Here is a 23,639-nt window from a genome sequence, read left to right as displayed (position 1 = left end):
CATCAGCTGGACGTTCTGGACTCTTTTCATTTAAAACAATTCGACTTGACTGCGATGGTATGCCTTCGCTCTATAGCACTACGAGGTACCCCATGAAGCCACTGCATCCCGCCAGTTACGCTTGCATTTCCATCCCATCAACTCCACATTCCCAGACGCCATTCCATGCTTCTCTCAATCATACTGAAACAACACACTAATACTCTCCCCATGATGCACCCGCCTAATCGCCTCCGCAAACACATTCCCCACCTCCAGCACCTCCAACTTCCCACACCGTGCCAAATGCTCACTTTGCGGCACCGAGTTCGTCACGACCACTTTGTCCAAACAGCTCGCGTTGATGCGATCGACAGCATCCCCTGAAAAGACGCCGTGCGTGACCAAAGCGCAGACGTAGCTCGCACCACTCCGTTTGAGCAGTTTGGCGGCGCGCGTGATGGTGTTGGAGGTATCGGCCAGGTCGTCGATGAGGATGGCGGTGCGGTTGGCAACGCTGCCGACGAGGAGGAGGGTGGCGTTTTGTCGGTCGTGGGTTAGGGTTGGTCGGCGTTCCTGTGATAATGCATTAGCTAGACGATTGGGAAAGGAGTATGGTGTGCTTACCTTGTGGATGAGCGCAAAGTCCATGCCCAACGCATCCGCGATATTCGTCGCTCTCTTCGCCCCTCCCGCATCTGGACTGACAATCACACACCCGTCCGTCCCGCCGTGTTTGGGTATGATCTGGTGCTGGATGTACTTCCGCAGCAAGTGGCGGCCGTAGAGGTTGTCCACGGGAATGTCGAAGAAGCCCTGGTACTGCGGGTCGTGCAGATCCATCGTGATGATATGGTCCGCACCCGCGCAGGTCAAGAGATCCGCCACCAGCGTCCCAGCCTGCGCCACCCACTGCCGATACCCCCTCTGCGGCTTAAACTCCGGCGGCGCCTGCGCACTATTCGACGAAGTCGTCGGATACGTCATCGCAGACACCGGCTCCGACGTGGGCTGCTGCTGCTGCTGCTGCTGGCCCTCCCCCTCCGCCTCCCGCTCAAAGTACGACCCCGCAGAGCCCTCACTCTGCACACTATCCAGCGTATCCTTCCGCTTCCCCTTCCCACCCTCATAGAGATCCAACCCGTTCATCTTCCTGTGCACCCCGCCCTCCCCCTCCGGCAAAGGCGTGCTCGGCCGCGAATCAAACGTATACTTCTCTCCGCCACTCCCGACCTTCGCCGGCATCCTCGCCAGCGGCGCCCCGACCTTGTTATACGGCAAATCGCTCTGTCTCGAGTACGGGAAAAGCGGCAGCACCGCCGTGACCTTCTTCGCGGAAGCGGTCTTGCAGGCTTGGATGGTGATGAGGAGCTCCATGAGGTGGTCGTTGACTTTCCCTCCGCCGGACTGCACGATGAAGACGTCCTTTTCGCGCACCGAGTCGCCGATTTCCACGCGCGTCTCGCCTACGCTGAATTTGGAGAGGTGGATGCGTGAGGGGGGGATGCCGAGGTGGGTGCAGATGGTTTCGGTGAGCTGGGGGTGGGAGGAGCCCGAGAAGACAACGAGGTTGCGGACCATGTTGAAGGATTGCTGGGTGGTTGTGTCGGTGGATGAGGTGTTATTGTATTAGGTGCAAGGCTCGCCGGCCAAGGAGGTGTTGCTGGCTGCTGTAGTACGACGGTGACGAGGCTATCGCGGGAGCAGGCACTCCTTCCTGTGCCGCTTCGCAGGCTTGTTCACGTGGTCTGTTGTCGAATCATTGTCATACGAGCCGGGACACAGGATGTTGGGTGTCGCGTTCATGGTCACATTCTAGAGGAAGAGAGCATGAGTCGATCCTGAACTTTTCCTCAATGGCGGGCAAGCTTCACCGGGGTTCTGCCGAATGTGGGGACACTTTGGCATCCACTTGCTTTTCTCTCAATCTGGAAGGAAGTCTTGCTGTCACATGTTGTCCTCGATCTTGAAAACGCACATGCATTCGAGCCTAAGACCGTAATATCTCACGATGGCCGACCCATTCCAAGACGCGCCCGAGATCCCCGTCCTCCTCCTTGGCGATCCTGGGGTTGGTAAGTCAACCTTCTTATCGTAGGTCTCTCTCTCTCTCTCTCTCTTTCTGTTCCGTATCTCCTTACTAGTATCAAGATCACATCACTCATGTCTCCTCCAGCCGCCTCACCCTAGGCCTCCACCCCAACACTCCCACCCGCACCCCCCTCCCCACCCTCCGCGACCTCGACCAACCCTTCCCCTTCCACATCCGCCTCTACAACCGCCCCTACCGCTTCGAGTTCTCCGACACCGCGTCCCCTACCAACTACACCCTTCTCCGTCCCGCGCTGATAATCCTCTGCTACTCCATCGCTATCCCCTCCTCCTTAGCCAATATCCAGAAGTACTGGAAGGAGGTGGTGGAGCGGCATTTCAACTACGATGAGAGTCTGCCTGTTATTCTGCTCGGGTTAGGCAGGGATGTGCGGCAGAAGGAGGATTACGGCGGGAGAGTGAAGAGGTTGGCGGATGAAGGGGAGGGGGAGGAGACGGGGTTGGTGGGGCGGGGGTTCGTGTATCCGCAGGAGGGGCTGCGGGTGGCGCAGGAGATGCGGTGTGATGTTTATTGCGAGTGTAGTGCGTTGACTGGGGAAGTGAGTTGACGAGATTGCATGGACGATCGGATCAGGCATAGCTGATGTGGGTGTACAGCTCTGTTCGGAGGTGTTTGAGGATATTGCGAAGAGGGCGGCGAGGACGACGACGGCGAAGGGCGGGAAGACCGAGGGGACGGATTGTGTGGTGATGTGATGCGCCATATCCTTCCAAGGAGGCGAGCGACACTCAGCTCGACGGCCACTGTTCCAGGAACGTGTCGACTTGGCACAGAGGACCCTGAGGTGTACCAGTGGATCACGGTACCACGCGGAGTCTGAAGACGCTAACTACTGTTTCGCCAACTTCTTGAACCGGAGCGACGGAGGATGAACACAAGAAGGGGATGGGGGTCCTCCGTTTACATGATTACACCCTCCGTCCAGACTAAGACCACGAAGGACACAAGACAGACGAGTGTTGCCTCTGCTTGCTTTATCCAAGACCACTTACGGAGAAGACTTCTGGACGATGGAATGTCTTTCAAACATTGATTTGGCGGTTAGTGGCCAATTCAGACCGGGTCGGGGACAATCGTTCAGCGGACAGTCGACAGAGAACCATCCGGATACTGCTCAAGCCCACCCTTTTGAAGCAGAAATATGCATCGGGAATATCGGAACCACTGCTTCTCTCCACAACCCGAGCACTACAACCACGCGGAGCATATGCGGGGACAGAGCGCAGATCATGCCTTGAGGGAAAACAACGACAGCACGATGTCACCTTGCTCCGGTTTCGCGTGTCGAAACTACATGACACCTGCCATAACTGTGCAATTCAACGACTGACGTCTGCCCGACATCAGCTTCGTAAGTTCGAGTGCCATGCGGTAAGGTTTCTTCGCGACTCTTCTCATCTCCTTGCTCTCCTTCACACCTCACTCCAGAATGGCGAACACGTTGAAGCTCTCCCTAACCGCTCTCCTCTCCGCACCCTTCACCCTAAGCTACACCCTCCCCGACGGCACCGGCAGACTTCCAGCCTTGGGTTGGAACAGCTGGGTCCGCCCTCCCCGACCCTCTCCTCCCTCTTCCCACTAACCCCCTAACCCAGAACGCCTACGCCTGCGACGTCAACGCCGACAAGATCCTCTCCGCCGCCCACGCCCTAGTCGACAAAGGCTTCCTCGCCGCTGGCTACGACTACGTCATCCAAGACGACTGCTGGTCCGTCGAACGCGGTCGTTCTAATGCGACTTACCAGCTCCTGCCTAATACGACCAAGTTTCCGGATGGGATTAAAGGCATCGCTGATCACGTGCATGCTTTAGGGTTGAAGTATGGGGTTTATAGCAGTGCCGGTTTGGAGACTTGCGGGGGGTATCCGGCGAGTTTGGGGTACGAGGGGGTGGATGCGGCGACGTTTGCGGAGTGGGGGGTGGATTATCTCAAGTATGACAATTGCGGCGTGCCGGACTACTGGTGAGTACCTCGTGACGACAACCCAGTGCCTGATGTACGCCATCTTGTCACTTCGAGAACGGAACAGCCTTATACTGCCTTCCTGCTTCGTTTGTCCGGGATATTAGCTGACGAGCTCTTCCCACGCGCGAACAGGTACCCCAATTGCACCGCCTGCAACCCGGACCCCTCCTACGGCGGTCCCGTCGGCGCCAACGGCACCTGCGTCCCCGGCTCCGAGCAGTTCTCCTACGGCCCGTTGTGCGACTACCAATGGCCCGTGGACGGCCGCAACTACAGCCGCTCCCTCACCGCCCTCCGCTTCCGCACCATGCAGCACGCCCTGGCGCGCCAGAACCGCAGCATCCTTTTCAGCCTCTGCGAATGGGGCACCGACGAAGTCTGGACCTGGGCGAACACCACCGGGCAGAGCTGGCGGATGAGTAATGACATCTTCAACGACTGGGAGAGCGTGGCGAGGATTTTGAACATGAATAGTTTTTTGAGTAACTATGCGGGGTTCGGCGGGCATAATGATGTGGATATGCTGGAGGTGGGGAACGGGGTGTTGACGGACCAGGAGGACAGGACGCATTTTGCGATGTGGGCGTTGATGAAGAGTCCGTTATTGATTGGGGCGGAGTTGGGGAATTTGACGGAGAGGCAGGTCGGGGTGTTGCAGAATCGGTACCTACTGTCTTTTAACCAGGATGAGGTTTATGGAAAGCCTGCTGTATGTTCTTCTCGTGCAGAGTTGACCCCCATTGACTCTTTCAAGGTTGAGCTGATGGTGATGACAGGCGCCCTACAAATGGGGCTGCAATCCCGATTGGACGTACGACGCAAAGCATCCTGCTGAGTTCTGGTCTGGTGCTTCGAGTCGAGGGACGATGGTGGCGATGGTGAATACGCTGAACCATACCCGCACAATGACGGCGGAGTTCAGCGAGGTTCCGGAGTTGGGTGCTGGGTCATATCATGTGGTAGATGTGTGGACAGGGAAGCAGATGGGCTGTATGAAGAAGAGAGTGGAGATGACGCTGGAGGCGCACGATACCGCTGTGCTGTTGGTTGGGATGAAGTGTTCGTGAGACAAGAGTGAGCATAAGGCGTTCTCAGTTCACCGACTCTACTATTCTGATTCACTGCACCCTCTCCACCTCAATCACACTATCATTCGCGCCCTCAATCACCCACACCTTCCTCACCTTCAACCCTTCCACCCCTTCAACCCTTCCACCCCTTCAACTAACTCCCTCCACTCCCTCTCCTTCCGCTCCCTCGAAGCATGCACAACCATCATCAACACATCCAAACTCGTCTCGAACCACCCGGCCCCTTGATCCGGCACCACGATCTCATTGAGCAATATCCGACTGTACCCCGGCGTCGTGGCATCCCTCAGATTAGCGAGAGCCTGCTGACACTGCTCCCTCGGCCAATCGTGGAGGACCATCTTCAGGAAATACGCTTTCGCCCCATTCAGTGGTTGGGGCGCGAACATATCATACGCCATCGCCTCCACCCCTTGCGCGGCCAATTTCCGCTTATCGAGACTCTCGATCGTGTGCGGGAGATCCTGCAGCACCAGCCGCCCCGTCATGTCCGGCTTCGCGTTACGGAGATTGAAAATGTCAAACCCATCGCTCCCTCCGACATCCACAAGCAACACAACCTCCTCCCCCAAACTTTCCGCTCCAAAAATCTCCCGCATCAACTCCCCTTTCTCAAACCACTTCCGCCCCATAGTTTTGAACCGCATATGTCCCTTGCAATGCTCGAGCTCCCGCTCATTCCCCAGCTGCGAGATCCACTCGAAGTAATGCTTCCCGTATCTCGCACAGAAAGCGCTTTGGTCATTGCCAGCTGGATCGGTGTAGGCGCGGTCTTTGAAGTACTGCGGCAGCCCGGCGCCGAGTTCGAATAGGAGATATGCGTTTAGCAACACGCCTTCGCCTTCCGGAAAAGCGAGCATGTGGGTGGTGGGGTTGGGGACGTAGGTGTCGGGAGCGGTTTCGGTGATGTGGTTTTCTACGGCGACGAATTTGAGCAGGCGTTCTAGGAGCGCTGGGTCGGTGGACGTGTCTTTGGCTAGTTCAGATGCTGTCCGGGATTCTGCAGAGGCGGCCAGAGTGCGATATGCTTTGGTGTCGATTAGAAGGCGGGCGGTGGAGTAGATGAGGAGGTGGTGGTAGAGGCGTGCTACGTGCTCCGACGGGGACTCTAACGTAGCGATCAGGGTGCGAGCAGAGTCGAGCAGACGTTGGCGGGCCACTTCATTGTTGGGGTCATAGTTGTTTGCTTGGGACTGGATGTCGTTTGTGAGTTGGGAAAGGGTCTTGTTGTCCATGTTGGCAGTTTTTGCAGGATAGTCCATCCAGATACCCGGCAACTGAGTGGTGGTCGTCAACTCCACTGAATAGCAATGTGGCAAGGCAGTATTTATATCATACTCCTAATGCCGCAGCTCGCCATACTCAGCTCATAGACCGACCAAAAGTGATAGACGGTGACCAGCCAGCAATACCTTGTTCCATCCCCCGTTGGTCTCGAGCTCCATGCCATTGTGACGGTATGTCAGAGAGCAATAGACTGATAAGGCATTTGCGCGGCATGGGTTGAACGAGAGCGCAATGGCGCCAAAAGCGTGGTGTGGCTTGAACGGCAATCACATCCAGCGCTGCGCACCTTCAGCTGCATACAACTGTCAGGGTCGATGTCAGCTTGATCGTGTAAAGAGCCCTCAGGGTCGCGTGACGCAAGGGGGCGTTGGGGGAAAATGTAACGGCCATCCTATCAGCTGCAATTAAGCCTTCGCCGCAAAAACAACACTATCTCCACTCCCAGCATCATACTCCCTCGCCTCCCTGACCCTCAACCCCGCCTCCCCAAGCAAAACCCCCCACTGCTCCTCCGTCCGCTCCATCGACGCAAGCACCGCCATCATACAGATATCGTAGTTGACCTGCTTATGACTGCTCGCGCCTTTCCGCACCACCATCTCGTCAATCACCACCACCGAGTCATCGCTCATCGCCTGTCGCAGATGCCTCAAGATGACCAGGCATTCCGCGTCCGGCCAGTCGTGTAATATGTTGCGCATGTAGTACACTTTGGCTCCTTCGACGGCTTGTGGTTGGGTAAAGTCGGCCGTTTGAACCTCGATCTCGTGATCCTTCAGGCGTTGTGCTTGCGCTGAGTCGAGACTGGAGACGACCCATGGCAGGTCTTGCACGAGTACTTTGCCGCCCAGTTGTGGGCGTGCGGTGCGCAAGGCGAGGGATTGCTGGCCGCCGCCACCGCCTACGTCGACCATCAGGACTCTTCCAGCTTCCATGTCCGACTGCGAGAGCGTAAAGTCTGCTGGATTGAAGATGGTAGGTTCCGCGAACCAGTTCGCTTGTCCCGATCGCTGGGCGGGCATCGTTCCGATCATGGCCTTCAAGTTCGCGGGGTGGTGTTGCAGCCATGTAAAGACGGGTTCACAAGTGTTGAAGGCTACGTTGAAAGGTATGTGCGTGTTGTTGGTGGGGTTGCGGTACTTCGTCTCACGGAGAAAGGTGGGAAGCGCTTGGTGGCAAGGGCCCAGTGTCATTTGGCTGTAGTGAGGTAAGCTACGTGCGGGAAGAAGGCGCTAGGAAGACATACTTCTGGTCGATGCCATCCTTGATCATTTCGGTGGCGAATACCTCAGTTGCCGCGTTGGCGTACCAGGAACCATCGGACGTCTCGCCAATGAGGCCGTGCGCAGCGAGACCACGCAGAATCCGTACTTGAATCCATTAGCGCCTTGTCACTCTTGTAACTATGCGAGAGATCGTACGCAGTAAGATTCCGTCAGCACTGGTAGCCTGGGCAAGCTTCTCCGTCGTATGCTGCTCTCCCGGTTGGGAGCTCAACACCCTGAAGACGTCAATGTCTGCCGCTACTTTTGAGACAGTGAGTGGGATTTGCTGTGCACGAAAGCAATCAGTGGTGCACCGCTAGCTAGAGGGCACTGCGATGAATGTCCTGAACGCTCTTACCGAGAACAGAACTCGATGCATCAGCTCGTGGTGACCCTCAGCCGCAAACATGAGTTTCCGTGCAGCATCGTGCAACTGCTTCCTCGACTCGGCATCTTTGGGAGGGTCATGGGCCGCCTGGTTAAGGATGGAGATCAAGTCCGACATGTCCATTGCTGCGAGGAAAGACGAGGCGCTCGGCAATAGCTCTCATGTTGGCACTGGAGCACTTATATACGCACGATTCTCGCGGCAATATTGGCGCGTAGGTTCCTCGTACGTGCCAACTTGCGTGAGTACAAACGACAACCGCCTCCAACAGCGCATGGTCGGAATTAGCTCTGCGTAAGGAGCGTGCAGGCGCTCACGAAACCCGAGTCGGCATCTCGCTCATGTCATGGCAATGGCCTAGCTGATTCCCTTGATAGATTTTGTAGGACATCTTGTGGGACGCAAACCGGCCCGGCCGCGTTGCAATAAGACGCTACTGGTGAGTTGCCAGTCTGCATGCCAAGCATGAGGTGCGGTAGGAAATAGTGGAATGGCGGTTGATCCTTGGGTCCTGGGCGGATCGTGTTCGCGGCGGTATCCCATAGAAGGCAGCAAGTCTGAGACGATGTCGTCCGACCCACGTTGCCAGATCTAAGCGATGTCGTTGACGATGTAGACCTGCAGAAGGAGGTACGAGCGGTGGAGGAGCGTGTAGTTACTGGCAGCGGAGGACATGTCGTCGGTTTCCATGGCCTTGGCAGAAGCTCTGACCGCGTTCAGAGACGACAGCTGCTCGATCATGACAACTCTCCAACATCACATGATTGTCACATGCTAAACACTCTTCCCGGTCTCTCAATACACGTCTGCTCGTGAAGGTCTGCTATCGAACGATCGCTTCACAGGCTCACAACTCCTCCGCGACGCCCCGGTGGCCATCTACCGAACCACTCTTGACCAGTACCGTCCACCGCCATGTCGCGAGAAATAACCCGCCACGAGGTCGAACGCTTCTGGGAAATCTTCGCCTCCCTCTCCAACGGCGGCACTCATCTCTCCGGCGACCAAGCCGCCTCCGTCCTAAAGAACAGCCAGCTTCGCGACGACCAGCTGGAGCGGATATGGGACCTCGCAGACGTCGACAACGATGGCCGGCTGGACTTTGAGGAGTTCTGCGTTGCGATGCGCCTTATCTACGATGTCATGAACGGCGAGCTGTCGGATGTGCCACGGACACTGCCGGATTGGTTGGTGCCGGAGAGCAAAGCGCATTTGATCCAGGCGACGAGGGCGCTGAGTGGGAGCGAGCGATTCGAACGGCCTGATCTGGACGATGATGGAGATGAAGGGGGCGGGCTGAGGGACGGGTTTGATTGGTACATGAGCCCTGCGGACAAGAGGAAGTACGAGGAAATCTACACAGCGAACCGTAACCCGCGCGACGGCATGGTCGCGTTCTCAGCGCTGGAGGATTTGTACGAGAGTTTAGACGTGCCGGACACTGATATACGGAGTGCATGGAATCTGGTCAATCCGAAAAGCATGGAGGGGATCAACAAAGATGCTTGTCTGGCATTCCTGCACATTTTGAATAACCGGCATGAAGGATACAGGATCCCGCGATCTGTACCTCCTAGTTTGCGAGCAACGTTCGAGCAGGGCAGGATTGAGTATGATCTAGGCGACAACAGGAACAATATCCAGAGTGCGGCGGATCGATGGGGGACGAAGAGGGATGACAATACCCTCTCTGGCAGGAAAGCAAAGTTTGGAGACACCTATCTCTCACGATTAGGTGTTGGGGAGCGAAAACCGAAGGGTACGGATTTCTCAACCACACCACGAGACGGAGAATGGGAGGAGGTGCGGTTGAAAAAGCAGCTGAAAGAATTGGAAGAGAAGATGGCGAAGGTGGAAGAGGCGGCGCAGAGCCGGCGGGACAGGGGTGGTCGGAGAGAAGACTCAAGACCGGCGTTGGTGAAGAGGGAATTGGAGCAGCTGCTTGATTACAAGAGGAGGGAACTGAGGGATCTGGAGAGAGGGGAGGGGAAGGCGAAGGAAGGGCAGAGTCTGAAGGGTGTGGCGGATGAGATTGCTATGGTCAAGGAGCAGGTTGATGGTTTGCAAGAGCATCTGAGGAAGAGGGAGGAGGTGCTGCAGGGTTTGTGGGATCAGATTGAGGCGGAGAAGGGGAGTCGGTAATGGGAGAGGTACGCAACAGTGGTGCCGAACACTCGCACTGCATGCGTGCTGAGAACCAGTGCGGATGGACTGTGCTTGTACATACCAGAAATGTACAGCGATCACTCCTTTGGCAGCATCGAGCGCCCTCAGTGCTCAGTTGAACAACTCAACATGATCGGAGCTTTCTCATGGCGTTCTGCTGGTGACTCAGAACTCCCGAACTCTCAAGAGTCCATACACGCAGGGTGAGAAGGAGAGCAAAGGCATCAACGATTCATGCATTCTCTACCTACTCTGATCAGCAACCTGCAATATCGCACCACATCAACGACCGAGACGACTGCTTCAGAACACACTGGCCGTTTCTGCCACCGACAAGCTAGCCGTCAACCATCACATCACATCACATCAAGCAAAGCACAACGACAACCATGCAACCATGCCACCCAATGCATACAAGCCCGATCCCACACCATCACATCAAGCAACACAAAGTAAAACCCACCATGCTAGTCTTCCAACACTCAAACAACTTCATCGTCATCATCATCATCAGACACCTCTCGCTTGGCCTTCTGAGTCGTCCGCTTCGGCGTGATAGAAGCGTCTGCCCGCCGCTTCTCACGCTCTGAGGCAGGAGGTGCTTCGTCATCTGCCTTGCCATCATTCTCCAACAACTCATCCTGCTCATCCTGCTCATCCTGTTCTGGAGCTACACTGCTCGCTGCACCATCTTCATCAACGGAGCCCGACTCAACATCCGATTGAGATGTCTCTTCAACTTGATCGCCATTGTTTTCGGTCTTCGCCTTCCCAGAAATGACCACTTCGATGTACAATACTCTGGGATTGTATGGCCTTCTCTCCAGAGCACTGTCAAGCCAGCTGTTCGCCTGCCGCTTAGGGCGCGTATCCCAGCACCAGAGTTTCTCGCTACCCTCGACTTGCGGCAGGATCCAGACGCTGTAGATGAACTCGGGCTCCAGCTTCTTGTGGAGGTAGCTGTCCAGAGTCATTTCGCCATCCGCCCTCTCCTCGTCTCGCACCATCACCTGGTCACGCAGGTGTTCCCTCAGTGCCGGGAGTGTATGGTTGTCCTTGAGAGTGATCTCTTGAACACCAGGAACATTCACCAGCACCCTTGGTTCTGTGGTATCACAGAAGAACAGAAGACCCGCAATTGTGGCTTTTGATGTCGAGCCTTTGGATTTCCACACCGCTGCTGCTTTCGACCGTTTCGACGGCACTGGCAGAGCTCTTGGTCGAATGAGATGGGTTTGAAACAGCGCCCCTTCGTGTGAAGCACTTTGCGAGAGCTCCTGCACCACACCATTCAGATCGCCTTTTGAGGTACAGCCGGCACGCACGAAGTCCTTGTCGAGCCGGTATTTACCACCAGGAGCAAAGTTTTCGATTGGCACCCCGGCATCGCAACTTCCAATGGACAGGCCGTTGAAGAAGAAAGTATCCACTGAAAGATACGACACATCGGTGTCTGGCGAAGAGACCTCAGCTACAATCACAGAGTGCACTTTGTTATCCGAAATCTCAGGGGCGTCCTCGCTCAAGCCATCATCATCGTCAGCACAGAGTCCCACACGGAAGAAGACCCTCTTCCGAGCCTTGGACTTCTTTCGTTTCCCTGCCGAAGCAATGCCGAGCGTACCATCAGCGTCGCCCCAACTGGGATCACCTCCTTCATCACGTACGCCTTTTGACCCTCCCCTCGTGACAGGAAGGCTCTTGTACTTTTCATCTGGCTTCGTCTCAAGAGCTGCATCTGCTTGCAACGATCCTGTGTTTTGGAATGGCGCAGCGTGAGGTTTTGGTTGAGCTGACAGCTGCGGTGCCGGACCTGCTGCGGCAGCTGCTGTTGATAGAGCGGTCTGCTCCTCTTTGGAACTGGTGCCATCGGAGACGGTGTGAACGACGAGCACCGGAAGACGTCGGCCATCTATCTGACAAGCACACAGTTGTTGATCTGGAGGTAACAGTGCTGCCGCTCGCCGTTCGCCTTCGGAGTGGCCGCGCTGGAAGAGGTACCTGAGGCCGTTCAGGTCAGTGTTGATGGTCTCGTCTTCACTTGTCTTGAGAACGACCTTGTTGCTGCTGTCATCGACTCCTAGGTGGCGCTGCAAGAGCTGTGGCAGGTGCTGTTCACAGTCAGCAGGTGGCAGCTTCGGTGCAAGGGCTAGAGCTTCTTACATCGATCGATTGGAGATCAGCTAGAGCGTACGTTGGGCCATTGATTTTCACACCGCCATCCATTTTGATGACGATCGCGATGCCGGTCAGGTCTATCGATGGTTGCTGCGACATCTTACACGTGTTGGATGGGAAACCCAAAGCTTGCTGGTCTGCAATGGTGGAACGATCATGAGGCACTGTGGGTGTTGCGGTATCTTGCAAAGGAATAGGTACAGAATCTCTGCATACTTACTTTATCAACGACAGGTCGCCTCTGTTTGCTCTCTGGGTGTTCTGGATCAGCTATAAAAACATCAAGAATTTCTTGGAGATAATGGAAACAATCAATGCGTAAAAGAAGCCAAAAATGCTGCCTGGCAGAGCATTCGATCATGATGGAATCGGCAAGGATGTCAGATGCTTTGTGCCGTCCATTTCGGTTTCTGTTGGCACAATGGGTTGCAAGTTTGCTACCACCCAGCTTCTGTGGCCTTTGTGTAAAGCTTTGGTTTGCAAAGAGCAGCTGCAGCAGGTCAATGACGCAAGTGCAGAGTAGGCCACTTCTCTGCTGTTGGTTCGGAGCGGAAAGCTTAGAGGGAGAAGAAATTGGATGTTAGAGATGACTGGGCACAGAGGTAGAAGTAAACAGATGCAGAAGCAGAGGAAGAGGTGCAATGAAATTAAATAATCGTAGAAGACAAAAGATGACGAGAGAGCAATTGGGTCAGACGGAAGTAATGTGGTGCATCGAGAATCGTACCAAGCAGTACATACCATTAGTCACCTCTCCATCACATCAAGGACCATACATGCTCAACGAGACCAACCTACTCTTCATCCTTCGACTTCCTGCGTTTGGCCGGCGTGCTCTTGATAGCTTTGCCAGACGTCTCCTCCTCAGCCTTCCGTGCTGCCACCGCCTCTTCACGCTCTGCATCGTAAGTCTGTCTGACAATCTCGTTGTCGCTGTCGCGGCGGATGCTGCACAGAGTCTTCCCGGGAGCTTGGCGCTCCGGAGAAGAACTTGCTGTTGCTTGAGACGGCTGGGTTGATGCAGCTGGCTTGCGGACACCAGCCTTCTGCTTGCAACCACCAAAAGTCTTGCCTCCCTTGCTTTCCTTGGGCGCCTCTTCCTTAGGCGCCTCTTCCTGCACTTGCCTGGTGGTGTACTTGGATCGGGTTGTGTTGACCGCCATGCCCTTCTTCTTCTTCATTGGCGGGCTACGTCTCTTTCTCTCCTTGCCCTTGCCCTTGCTCTTGCCATTCCCTCCTTCCTCACTGCTACTCTCCACCTCATCCTCTTCCAGGATTGCTGGGGCTTGAACGAATTTCCCGTCGTCTTGAGATTTTCTGACGATGACTGCATCGAAGTAAAGCTTTCGACCCATCCAAGCAACCCAATTGGCGTCCAGCCATGATCCAACAATCTTCTGTGGAGTGTTGTCCCATCGATAGAGAGTTCTGGACTCAGGTGTTTGCGGTAAAAACCAGATGTTGAAGGTCCAGTCATCACCAAGCTTGCGATCAAGAAGATGTCCGATGTCTTCGTTGGGTTCGACTGCGGGACAATCGGGCAACCACTTCTTGAAGTGATTGCAGTCCTCGAACCATTTTAGAGCGCCTTGAACGTTCAGCGGCAAGCGAAAACTTCCGGGGTTTTCGCTGGCTTCATCAATGAGATTCACAACGCAGTGTAACTCGTCCTTAGATATCGGGTCGTTCAGATGTGGCAGCGGCCCTGTCACGCGTTCCGGTTCGGTTGGTAGTGAAAGCGGCACGACGAGAACAGAGCCTTGACTTGGATCATGATGTGCAAATGAGCAACCTCCTTGGTCTGCTTGCGGCGCACTGGCGAGGTCAAGGAGCGTTGCCTGAGATTCTTGGTCGTTGTGTCGGCGTCCGCAAAGAGCGGATCAAACACAAATGGGGATTTCAGGGAGAATGGTGCACTGTGATGAACGCTGCCGATCCAGAGATCGTTGAACCTCCATGTAGGCACTTCGAGATACTCGACTTTGCCGCCATGCACCTTACCGACCACCAACGCCCTGACTGGACAGTCCTGATATTCCTCCGGATCCTCCTCGTTGCGGTACCAGTTTGACATGCCGAAGCGAATAAATCTTGGACCTTCGTCTGCTGAAGAAGGAGCTGTGGGCTTCGTCTGCTCTTGATCTGCGACTGACGAGCTGTCGTCATCGTCTCCGATTGGGGATGATGATTGTTTTCGCGGTCGTTTGAGGCCCTGTGATGAAGGTCCGCCTGATGCCTTCTTCGCTGCTTTCGCAACACTACCGCCCTTCTCGTCCTTTGAGGAAGTTGCAGGCTGGGTGTTTTGTGTCGGCTTCAGAACTCTGTGGTACAAAGCAATAGCTCTGTTGCGATCCATATGCGGATAGTCACGATGCATGAGCGTATCCAAGTCGACAGCAGTACCACAAGAGCCAGGCTGGTGGATCTCAAACACAAACTTGCCTTTGGGGTCAAGCTTGTTAGGAAGGCGGCGAATGATGTCCTGCGATCAAGTTAGCTCAACTTGCAGGCACAGAGTAGACGATACGTACATCAGTCGAGTGCAAGCCGTCGAGCTTATACGATACCTCGTCTGGTGTGTCTGCAGGGACACGGCCTTCATGCTTGAATTCTTCACATGGGTAGAAGTCGACGATGTCTGCTGGGTCATGGAGACCTAATCGTTTGGGCCGAGCCATCGTGGAGGTGTGCGTTTGAACGCTTGAGGATGTAGAGGTGTTTTGGAGATTTTGCGACAGGTATGGATGGGATTAAGTAGTACCTCTGGCCAAGCTTCTGCCTCATCAGGTGGCACTTACTGCATGTTTCTACATCGCTCACGTCTCTTCTGTCACTTCTCTCGTGATCCCTGTCCCATTGTTCGGATGTGTTCAAAGGACCGTCAAGGACGGCGGAACGATCTGGAAGCTGCCCCATTGACCCGGAAACAGTGTCGTGCACAGAAGGCAAGGATGGTTGAGCGACACCTGGACAGAGCGTCGCGAGTTGATGCGGTGGGTTCACCGACCTGAGGCTGATTGCGGCGATGTGTCGATGCTACGGTGTGTAGAACAAGGGAAGCATTACGACGGTTCTGGTCGCAGTCAGGGGCATGGAGTACAGGTAAGTGCTTTCCATAGTGCAATTCAACTTGGTGCGGGTTCGTCCATACTTCGCTGAATCTGAGCAGGCGGCTGCTTCAATTCCGGCTCACCAGCAGGAGTCGCCATCTGCCTGATGTACCGCTGCATGCTTTCGCAAAGTCGATCAAGCACAAACTCCGGTTCGCTCTTCCTCGCCATCATAGGACTGTCCTCACCAATCCAATCCCAATCAATAAGCTCGTCGTCCTCATCTTCATTCTCAGTGCCGTCCTTAGAAGCAGTGAACTTGATGAGCTGAGTAAACTCCACCCACTCTTCGTAAGTGTACCGCTTGTGACGGCCATCTTTCAGATCATTGGCAGTCTGGCGGATGTATTTCGCTAGCCTGCGAGCGAGTTCGTCGTTGGAAGGCTCGTCTTTGGCCAGCTGTTCGATGGTAGGCGCAGAAGGCCCTGTATCTGGCTCCGGTCCCGTCCTGAAATCTTCTTCAAGCCGGCGTTTGGCTTGCTTCTTCTCCTTCCGTTGCTGCAACCAATCCAACATCCACGGATGCTTGTCCAGGATGGCTCTCCAAACGCCTTTCTGAGGCAGAACTGTGAAATCGGCAAGCGCAAAAGTACCGTGCTTGAACTTATTAATCACAGTTTCGCCCAAGTCCGAGACCAGGATAGTCATCGTCGGGATAGCGATCAAACTCCAGAAGACGAAGAATGGGCGACCTGGGTTACTCTGGGGAGCAAGGTCGCCATAGCCAATTGTCAAGAGAGAGACATAACAGAAGTAGAGCGCTTGGAAATAGCTCAGCCCCTGCCCAGCATGTTCTGCGCGCCAGAAAACAACAGCACCGCCGCACCAAAGGATTGCAAATGCCGTGACTGATAAGAACAGAGCGTACCAGCGCTTGAACTTGCTGGTATCGTGCTGGATTTTCCGCATAGCATCAAAGCGGTCCTTCTCTTCTCGTAGCAGGATGAGCTTCGGCTTGCGCTGTCGTGATGACCTGGAAACAAGGCTTGCGACCCGCTTCAGAGTCTTGGCTCGTCGAGGGATATCATCTGGCCCTTCGTCATTCTCAGCAATCCGTATCGTTCGCGATCTGGCTTGATCGGCTGGACTTATCGGCGCTGATATCGTAGGCCTGCCGTCGTCTGTAACCGTCTGTCTTCGTTCCATCTCCAGCGACGTGGTTACAGTCCGCCCGATTGTCCTGACTCTGCTGTGTTCGACATGCCGCTGAACAATGTTCTCTGAGCCGATCTCCGTAGCGAATTTCGATATGCTGGACACCATAAGACCAAGCATGATGATTCCGCCAACGGAGTATGGGAAGAGAAGCCCACGAGCAATATCGGACGTGGCGTAAAGATCGCCGAAGCCCACTGTGAGGATAGTAACATCACAGAAGTACAGAGCGTTGACGTAGGACCAGTTGAAAGTTCCGTCCCCATATGTCGTTTCCACGTATGAAAATATGGCTCCGCCACCTGCCAGCCAAAGGAAGAAGAGCATGGTCTGCAGGATCAACGTCCGTTGTGAGTCACTCAGTTGAAAATGCTGCGGATAATGACCCAGGAAGTATCCGAGCATGTTGACCATGAGCAGCATCGAGCATACCAAGTACATACAGGCGGCGATGACAGCATACCAGAAGCCTTGCGAGTAGGTCTGCTGCGGCCGGACTGGTGATACGTGAAGTTCCATCGATGCAGTAATACCAATGAGGATGCCGGTGGCGATGTACCAACTAGCGATGGTGACCGGCAGCGCGATGATGTAGCGGATGCGCTGGGTGAAGTTGCATAGCAGAAAGATGTTGCCGACGAAGCCCACTACAAGCGAGGCGACGTTCAGATAGTAACACCAGCGTGGATCTGAGTAATAGACGCCATTCAAGTCCGGGTTCAACGGCCGGTCAGGACCTCTGAAGACGCATTGTTCGGCTTCGGCATGGCTCCCAACGCCAGGCACAAGACACATCCTCCATGGAGTCACCAGAGCAGCTATCGACAGGACGTTGGCCAAAGGTCCGATCGTCGCCGCGAGGAGGGGGATTGCAGTACTGGCGAACCACCAGCTCTGCTCTGCGTCGTCTTCCCATGGACGGAGTCCGAACTTCCACCATCGACGTCCAGGAGTCTGCGTGCGACGAAGCACCAAAGGTGATCTGGGCCGAGAAGATTTGCCAGATGGACGTCGCTCGAACCAGTCATGAGCGTGTGTGCCATTCCATTCATGTCCAGACTCCTGGTTTGGACCTGTTGAGTCGATTGGTGATAAAGCGGCGGTGGTACGCTCGGCCGAAGATTCCTGGCTTCGGCTCTCCTCCACCATAGTGCTACCTCCTAGCCGTGCTTGTTGTAACGATATCTTGAGTGACACATCCCAGCCAGTACGCGATGCCGTAAGACGCCAGTAAATGCCAAGGGGGATATATAAAGGTCCATCATGTTGGGTCACGATGTCTGGTAGCTCTAGACCGAGTAAAAGCAAGGAGGTACCGACCACGAGGTTGGAAGCTGCAGCCACTCAGATAAGGTCCGTACTGTCCGCGGACTTGCAAAGATCTCGACCAGACGCCACCGGCTCTCATACTTCACATCCATGTCGTGCCACTGGCATTGAACAGCTGCTCGAGAAGTGTTCGACCTTGTTCACCCCGGCGGCGACATCGTGAGTCCAAGACTTCGAAAGCGAGGCTGCGGCCAATCGCACCACGGCGCTGCGAGTGTAGTCATGCTTTGTCATGCGTGATGCAGTGGAATGTAAGACTCTCCTCTCGCACGAGGAAGCGCCTCGATGGACAAGAACGCGGTCGTATGTAGTAGTGGAGGTGAAGAAGACGAGCTGAAGTTGAACAGCGCCTTCGCCGTTATCTTGGCGGGAGGCCTGATGACCGTGAAGCCATCCATATCACGGTATGGACTATTCGTGAGAGAAGAACGAGGGAATTCGCATGCTTGAAACATCAATGATAAAATTGCTCATCGCTCATGCCCTAAGCTGAACAACATTTGTCAATACACTTCGTCTACTGTACAAGACACACATCTAGCGATTATACACTATCTACATACAACACCACCTCCCACCTACCGTCCACCCGATCCCAAATACCTCGCCTGCGTATCATCAGGTACCGCAGGCATACTCTGCACAGCATATACCGTCCGCGCCGCCCTGGCCCTAATCTCCCTCGTCGAGCCCACAAACCTCCTCAACTCCCTCGGCAGCTCATCATCCCCACGCTTCCGATTCGCAGACTCCATCCTCCTCAGATCCAGCATCGCCGCGCCCAGTCGAACAAAAGTCTGGTACTCGGGCATGATCTGCTGACGATTGACATACCGCGCCTGCATGCGCTCCAGCCGCTGGAAGCGACTCTGCGGTTGAGGGGGCCGGGTGGTGTTGCGGGCCCAGCCGCCGAAGTGCGGGATCATGTAGCGCTCGGTGAGGACGAAGGCGAGGAGGGCGAGGGGCGGGCGGGTGTCGAGGAGGCTGCAGATGAAGAGGTTCCAGGTGCGTTTGCCGAGGGTATAGCCTTGTGAGAGGAGCTGGGAGACGAGTTTGATGGTATCGCCGATGCGGGCTTGGGAGGACAGGGTGCGGATGTACCATTGAAGAGGTCGGTCGAGGATGTGTCGCCGGGCTAGAGAGAGCTGAGGTCGAGAAGGCTTTTTGTTGGTGTCGAGAATCTGCTTGGGCGCTGCGGTCGATTGTGCTGGGTCTTGTCTCGCACCCTCGGCGGGTTGCATGGAGGTGTCAGGCTCATCTTGCTCCGGCTGATCCGCTGGCTCCAGCTGGAGAGGATCGGGCTCATTCTCAGACTCGTCCGGAGGTGGAACGAACTGGGGAATCTTGACAACACGCGCGAGTTCGTCTGCCTGCTGCCTGGCAAGCTTCCAGTATTCCTCCACCTGGTCATGCTCATTGGCGTGATATTGTGCCGACATGAGCGCGCTCAGCATGCGTATCGAAACGGTCTCACCACGCTTGCCCTTGCCAGACATGTCGTGATACTGCTCGGACAGCGTCTTAGCCGCTTCGAAACATCTCCGCTCGCCGTGAATGTAGATCAAGAAGTCAAAGTACGGCGCGAGCGGGTCGTCGAGATCCAGCTTGTCGGAAACCTTGATTGGCTCACCAGATGCAATATCCTTTGCGTTGTCCTGTGACGCCAGATGCTGAAGCTCCTTGAGCGTGTCTTCTAGAGGTACTGAATTTTCTAGTTCCTCGGTAGATTTGCCGTCCGCGGCGCGCATCTCAAGCCCAGCTTTGGCCTTCAGGTAGTTGATGCGGGTACCAAGAGTCGGCTTGATGCCCACGTTCTGCATCTTTTGATACACATCAAGTGCCTGCTGGTACGAGTGCTGTTTTGTCAAGCCTGCCATCAAGAGCGCATAATGATATGCTGTGGGTTGGATGTGATGCTCAGGCATGATGTCGTTCAAGATCTTGAACGCCGAATCAGACCGCCGGTAATGGAGCAGTGCTTGCATCAAGGAGCCAAAAGTCTCGCCGTCGAGTGGGACCTTCTCACTCCGCATCCAGCGATAGACGCGCATTGTGGCATCGATATCTCGGCGTGTCGCATAGAATCCCATCAGAGCATTGAAACAGGCAGTGAGTTCACCCACGACCTCTCCTTCAGCCCTGTCCGAAATCACTTGATGGAGGACCTTCTCAGCTCCTTCAGCGTTGTCATCATTTCGAAAGTGCGCATGCATCAACGAGAGCATCATGTCAGTCGTCCGCCTTTCTCCCGCGAGCCGATCATACTGTTCGTACAAATCTTCCAACCCGTCAACATCCCCGCGCTGCGCGACCATGAAGAACAAGGGCGAGAAGGTGTAAGAGTCTGGTTGTAGCTTTGTGTGAGTGACAATGTTGTAAAAGTTCGTCATTGCGCCTTCGAGGTCATCGACCCGCATGTGAGCATGCAGGAGTACATTCCAGCATTGGAGTGTAGGCTTTTCATCGTGCTCCGCATTGATTCGCTGGACTTCTGAGAAGGCTTGCTGGGCTCCGTCAAGATCAGCTCGGCGGGCGTGAAGGTAAATCAGGGTCCATAGCGAATCGCGTTGGTCTTCGTACACTGGGTAAACAGAGCGCTGGTATTCTAACAGAGATTCGAATCTCTCTGTTTCACCAAATCTTGCGTATTGCGAGAGGAGAAGATTGATGGCTTTGGTGCCCAGCTTGCCGTAGTATTGTTTCCAGTCACTTATGAGAGTGTCAACGTCGACGCTGTTGTGGCTGTGGTACTCTGCTGGTTTGGATTGCCAATACCTGCCAACTTGTCCCAGGAAGGTATACAGAAGCTCCCCAGACGGCCTCACGCCAGGTGTTGCGCAATATTGTCGGTAGATGTAGGAGAAAACCTGGTGATACCTGCTGTAATGGAGGGACGAAGACCGGCGAAGAGCTGAAATCAAGAAGTCCTCAGCGAATTTTGCGGGAGCTGGATCCATATCCATGATATGCTGGAAGATCGTTCGGATGTGTCGACGTGGAGGCGGGCGGGCCGTTTTCATGCTTGGATATGCTGCAGAATCATTCTCAACCTGCAAAAACTCCTGAGATACTGCCTCCTTGAAAAAGCGAAAGCAGAAGTTCCTATACTCCGGTGAAGCTGACCGCAAGCCATCGATATCGCCGAGGTGGGCAGTGAGTTGGGCGGCCTTCTCCAGTAGCTTTGGCGTCTCAGAAACATGCAGCCAGAACACTTTCACCTGGCTAAGCTGACCTATGTCCGTGTAAGTGGAGTTGTGTTGGACTGCAGTGTCCATAGCGAGTTGCCACATGCTCTCAGTGATGGCATGCTCAAATAGCATTCGGGAGATTAAGTAGCCGTTCTCCAGGTTTTCAAGGGCATCTTGGTGCAGATCCAGTGCGCGGCTGAGGTCACCGTGTTTGGCAAAGAAGGCAAGTCCGGCCTTGTAGACTTCGAAAGATCTGCTGGACTTGGGAATGGAGTGGTACAGCTCCGCGCAATGGCTGACTGCAGTCTCGCTTGGCTGCGTCGACAGCCAGACCAACAGCTCTTGCTTCAGCCGGACGTCAAGTTGCGCTTCTTGGTCCAAGGACTTGTAGATTGCCCATGCCTTGTCGGTTCGCAAACGGCTCTCCACAGGACTAGGACGGGTCGCTTCATCGTAGCTCGATGCGATAATGTTGCGCAACACCTGCATTGGGTCGGCTCTCATCTCGGCAAGGTCGGCAGGAGAGTCGCCGAAAATATGCTCAGGGGTGTAATCCGAGGAATGGTCAGTCTTTGCCTCATCGAGACCATATCCAATCTTCGCATTTCGCGGCGACTCCGTATTCTCCCTCGGAAGCTCCGCGGACGGGTCCTGCGAGATGTGTTCAGACGGAGATTCGGTGGACTGACGGGCATTCTCAAAGTCAAGCCCAAACCCTCTTGTGGTAGAGAACCGCACATCGTTGTCGTCCTTCTCAGCAGCTGCGGGCAAGTCCGATGGCCGAACTTGCGTATCAACGCTATTTCCATACGATGCCATGTTTTCGCGTTGTAGTTCCTCTTCAGCAAGCTCTCCCGGAAGATCCGAGAACCCAGTTTCTGCACCTCGCTTGGACTCAAACGCCGGCCGAGTCACTGATCCTCCCTTTCGACGTGTCTTCTTCTGTCGTTTTTTTGCATTCCAGCTGTCAAAGTCTGATACATATTCAGGGGTGTCATCATGCGCTTGAAGCCATCTATCATGGGGCGTTCGCCTTCCCATATCTGTTCGAGTACGCTCTGTCGCGACAGGCTGAAACGGCGTGTACGCTATAGGCACTTCGAAGCCCGCTGCTTTCTCAAAAACTCTGTCATGGGCATACTGCGCCGACCTAGGCTCCAAGCTCTTGCTGTTCTTCGGAGTGCTACCCGCCTTTGGGGTTTCCTCTGCAAGCGGACGGTAGGTATCAGATGCGTACCTCTTGGAGGCGAGAACATATCCACGGGGTAGCCTAGACATGTTCCGCCTCTCCCATCGCTGCAATGGCTGTGTCTGTTTCCGCCGTAGCCAGGCGAGTGCTTGCGGCGGCCACAGGAAGTCAAGGAATACCCCCTTCGTAGCCGATGGCTCCGTTTGAACAGCATCAAGCTGAGCCTTGCCACTACTTCCTCCCCTGTCACCGCCCTTCAAACCCATATCGGTCAACATTGCCCCCATCGCCATCAACCAGGGTGGAAGGTCGAGGTCGCAAGCGCCATGATTCCAGAAGGTTGAGTGGAGCATGCGCTTACTCCTCCGCGCACCTCGAGCGCATCTGAGAGGCTCTCGTAAGGCTCCAGATTTGAGGCATGCCGTTGCGCGCTCTAGCATGCCACTCGCCGTGGCAATGCTAATGCTCCTGCTATCGTGGGTTGAGTGCAAGTCGCCGAGTCATGCCCGTCGTTGTTTTGTCTCAGTATCTTACTCTAGTCTTTCCTCCTCCACAAGTAGGATCTGAGATGGCGTTGGAGCGTTGTGCATGGACAGACATTATCGAATAAAGGACGAGATGTATGACGGTCTCAGAAACGGTATGGCCCGTGCGCATCCCCGAGTTCGCCGCAATGGCAGTCTGGACTTCACCTTAACCTCACTTCATTCATTCCACTCCACCGAAGATACCCTTACTCTGATGTTCATTCAATCGACGCTGCTGAATGCCGCACTACATGGGGGTACCTACCATGACATTTCTTCAGATCCCACGCTTCGACCTGTTTTCAATGGGACAAGGCATTGGAAGTCTGTCTTCCCCACCGCCGATAGGCATGTGCAAAAGCTCTCACCCTGTGATGAGATAATTTATCGCCTGAGAGAGAGCGGCTCTGCACCATAGCGAAGTCGACTATCAAGTTACACATCTTACTGTTGAGGTGTAGCACGGTTGGTACTCCACTCCTTCGCAGTGTTGTCCTTATGAGCGCTCTTCATGTCGGTATAGCCTGGAGCGACTCTTACTACAGACCTGAGTTTCTGGGATGCCCTCAACTTTGCAGGTAGGAGTCCCAAGACAAGGCTATATCACCATGTGATTTCTGAGCAAGAGCAAATGTCTCCGCACGAGACATTGCACTTCGTCAGCTTCACCTCCCACCAACGCTCCAAGACATGTTTGCTTCTGTTCGC

At 54.9% G+C, this 23,639-nt stretch overlaps 10 protein-coding genes across 10 annotated transcripts; 3 read left to right on the top strand and 7 right to left on the bottom strand.

Annotated features, from left to right (window-relative positions):
- Nucleotides 1–174: 174 nt before the first annotated feature.
- PRS5 (ribose-phosphate pyrophosphokinase) lies at nucleotides 175–1,560 on the bottom strand (the record flags this gene model as incomplete). The annotated part of the gene is made up of 2 exons (XM_064798227.1): nucleotides 175–555; nucleotides 607–1,560. The coding sequence occupies 2 exons, from the start codon at nucleotides 1,558–1,560 to the stop codon at nucleotides 175–177; spliced, it is 1,335 nt and encodes a 444-aa protein (XP_064664461.1).
- A 430-nt stretch (nucleotides 1,561–1,990) lies between these two features.
- Nucleotides 1,991–2,639, top strand: LTR77_000962 (uncharacterized protein; the record flags this gene model as incomplete). Its single annotated transcript, XM_064798226.1, has 2 exons — nucleotides 1,991–2,054; nucleotides 2,131–2,639. 2 exons carry the CDS (start codon nucleotides 1,991–1,993, stop codon nucleotides 2,637–2,639), a joined length of 573 nt encoding a protein of 190 aa, XP_064664460.1.
- An 882-nt stretch (nucleotides 2,640–3,521) lies between these two features.
- LTR77_000961 (uncharacterized protein) lies at nucleotides 3,522–5,125 on the top strand (the record flags this gene model as incomplete). The annotated part of the gene is made up of 4 exons (XM_064798225.1): nucleotides 3,522–3,635; nucleotides 3,688–4,055; nucleotides 4,191–4,767; nucleotides 4,835–5,125. The coding sequence occupies 4 exons, from the start codon at nucleotides 3,522–3,524 to the stop codon at nucleotides 5,123–5,125; spliced, it is 1,350 nt and encodes a 449-aa protein (XP_064664459.1).
- Nucleotides 5,126–5,244: 119 nt separating this feature from the next.
- On the bottom strand, nucleotides 5,245–6,384 carry LTR77_000960 (uncharacterized protein; the record flags this gene model as incomplete). Its single annotated transcript, XM_064798224.1, has 1 exon — nucleotides 5,245–6,384. One exon carries the CDS (start codon nucleotides 6,382–6,384, stop codon nucleotides 5,245–5,247), a length of 1,140 nt encoding a protein of 379 aa, XP_064664458.1.
- Nucleotides 6,385–6,840: 456 nt separating this feature from the next.
- LTR77_000959 (uncharacterized protein) lies at nucleotides 6,841–8,212 on the bottom strand (the record flags this gene model as incomplete). Its single annotated transcript, XM_064798223.1, has 4 exons — nucleotides 6,841–7,633; nucleotides 7,683–7,806; nucleotides 7,858–7,987; nucleotides 8,060–8,212. The coding sequence occupies 4 exons, from the start codon at nucleotides 8,210–8,212 to the stop codon at nucleotides 6,841–6,843; spliced, it is 1,200 nt and encodes a 399-aa protein (XP_064664457.1).
- A 792-nt stretch (nucleotides 8,213–9,004) lies between these two features.
- On the top strand, nucleotides 9,005–10,231 carry END3 (endocytosis defective- protein; the record flags this gene model as incomplete). The annotated part of the gene is made up of 1 exon (XM_064798222.1): nucleotides 9,005–10,231. One exon carries the CDS (start codon nucleotides 9,005–9,007, stop codon nucleotides 10,229–10,231), a length of 1,227 nt encoding a protein of 408 aa, XP_064664456.1.
- A 506-nt stretch (nucleotides 10,232–10,737) lies between these two features.
- On the bottom strand, nucleotides 10,738–12,532 carry LTR77_000957 (uncharacterized protein; the record flags this gene model as incomplete). The annotated part of the gene is made up of 2 exons (XM_064798221.1): nucleotides 10,738–12,366; nucleotides 12,419–12,532. The coding sequence occupies 2 exons, from the start codon at nucleotides 12,530–12,532 to the stop codon at nucleotides 10,738–10,740; spliced, it is 1,743 nt and encodes a 580-aa protein (XP_064664455.1).
- Nucleotides 12,533–13,227: 695 nt separating this feature from the next.
- On the bottom strand, nucleotides 13,228–15,111 carry LTR77_000956 (uncharacterized protein; the record flags this gene model as incomplete). The annotated part of the gene is made up of 3 exons (XM_064798220.1): nucleotides 13,228–14,062; nucleotides 14,146–14,915; nucleotides 14,965–15,111. The coding sequence occupies 3 exons, from the start codon at nucleotides 15,109–15,111 to the stop codon at nucleotides 13,228–13,230; spliced, it is 1,752 nt and encodes a 583-aa protein (XP_064664454.1).
- Nucleotides 15,112–15,558: 447 nt separating this feature from the next.
- On the bottom strand, nucleotides 15,559–17,847 carry TOK1 (Potassium channel; the record flags this gene model as incomplete). Its single annotated transcript, XM_064798219.1, has 1 exon — nucleotides 15,559–17,847. One exon carries the CDS (start codon nucleotides 17,845–17,847, stop codon nucleotides 15,559–15,561), a length of 2,289 nt encoding a protein of 762 aa, XP_064664453.1.
- A 758-nt stretch (nucleotides 17,848–18,605) lies between these two features.
- Nucleotides 18,606–22,670, bottom strand: LTR77_000954 (uncharacterized protein; the record flags this gene model as incomplete). Its single annotated transcript, XM_064798218.1, has 1 exon — nucleotides 18,606–22,670. One exon carries the CDS (start codon nucleotides 22,668–22,670, stop codon nucleotides 18,606–18,608), a length of 4,065 nt encoding a protein of 1,354 aa, XP_064664452.1.
- Nucleotides 22,671–23,639: the final 969 nt, after the last annotated feature.

This window comes from Saxophila tyrrhenica (genome assembly GCF_035928015.1).
Source record: "Saxophila tyrrhenica strain CCFEE 5935 chromosome Unknown scaffold_1, whole genome shotgun sequence".
NCBI lineage: Eukaryota > Fungi > Ascomycota > Dothideomycetes > Mycosphaerellales > Extremaceae > Saxophila > Saxophila tyrrhenica.
Note: the sequence above shows the minus strand (reverse complement) of the source record. Positions and strands in the feature narration are given on the sequence as shown.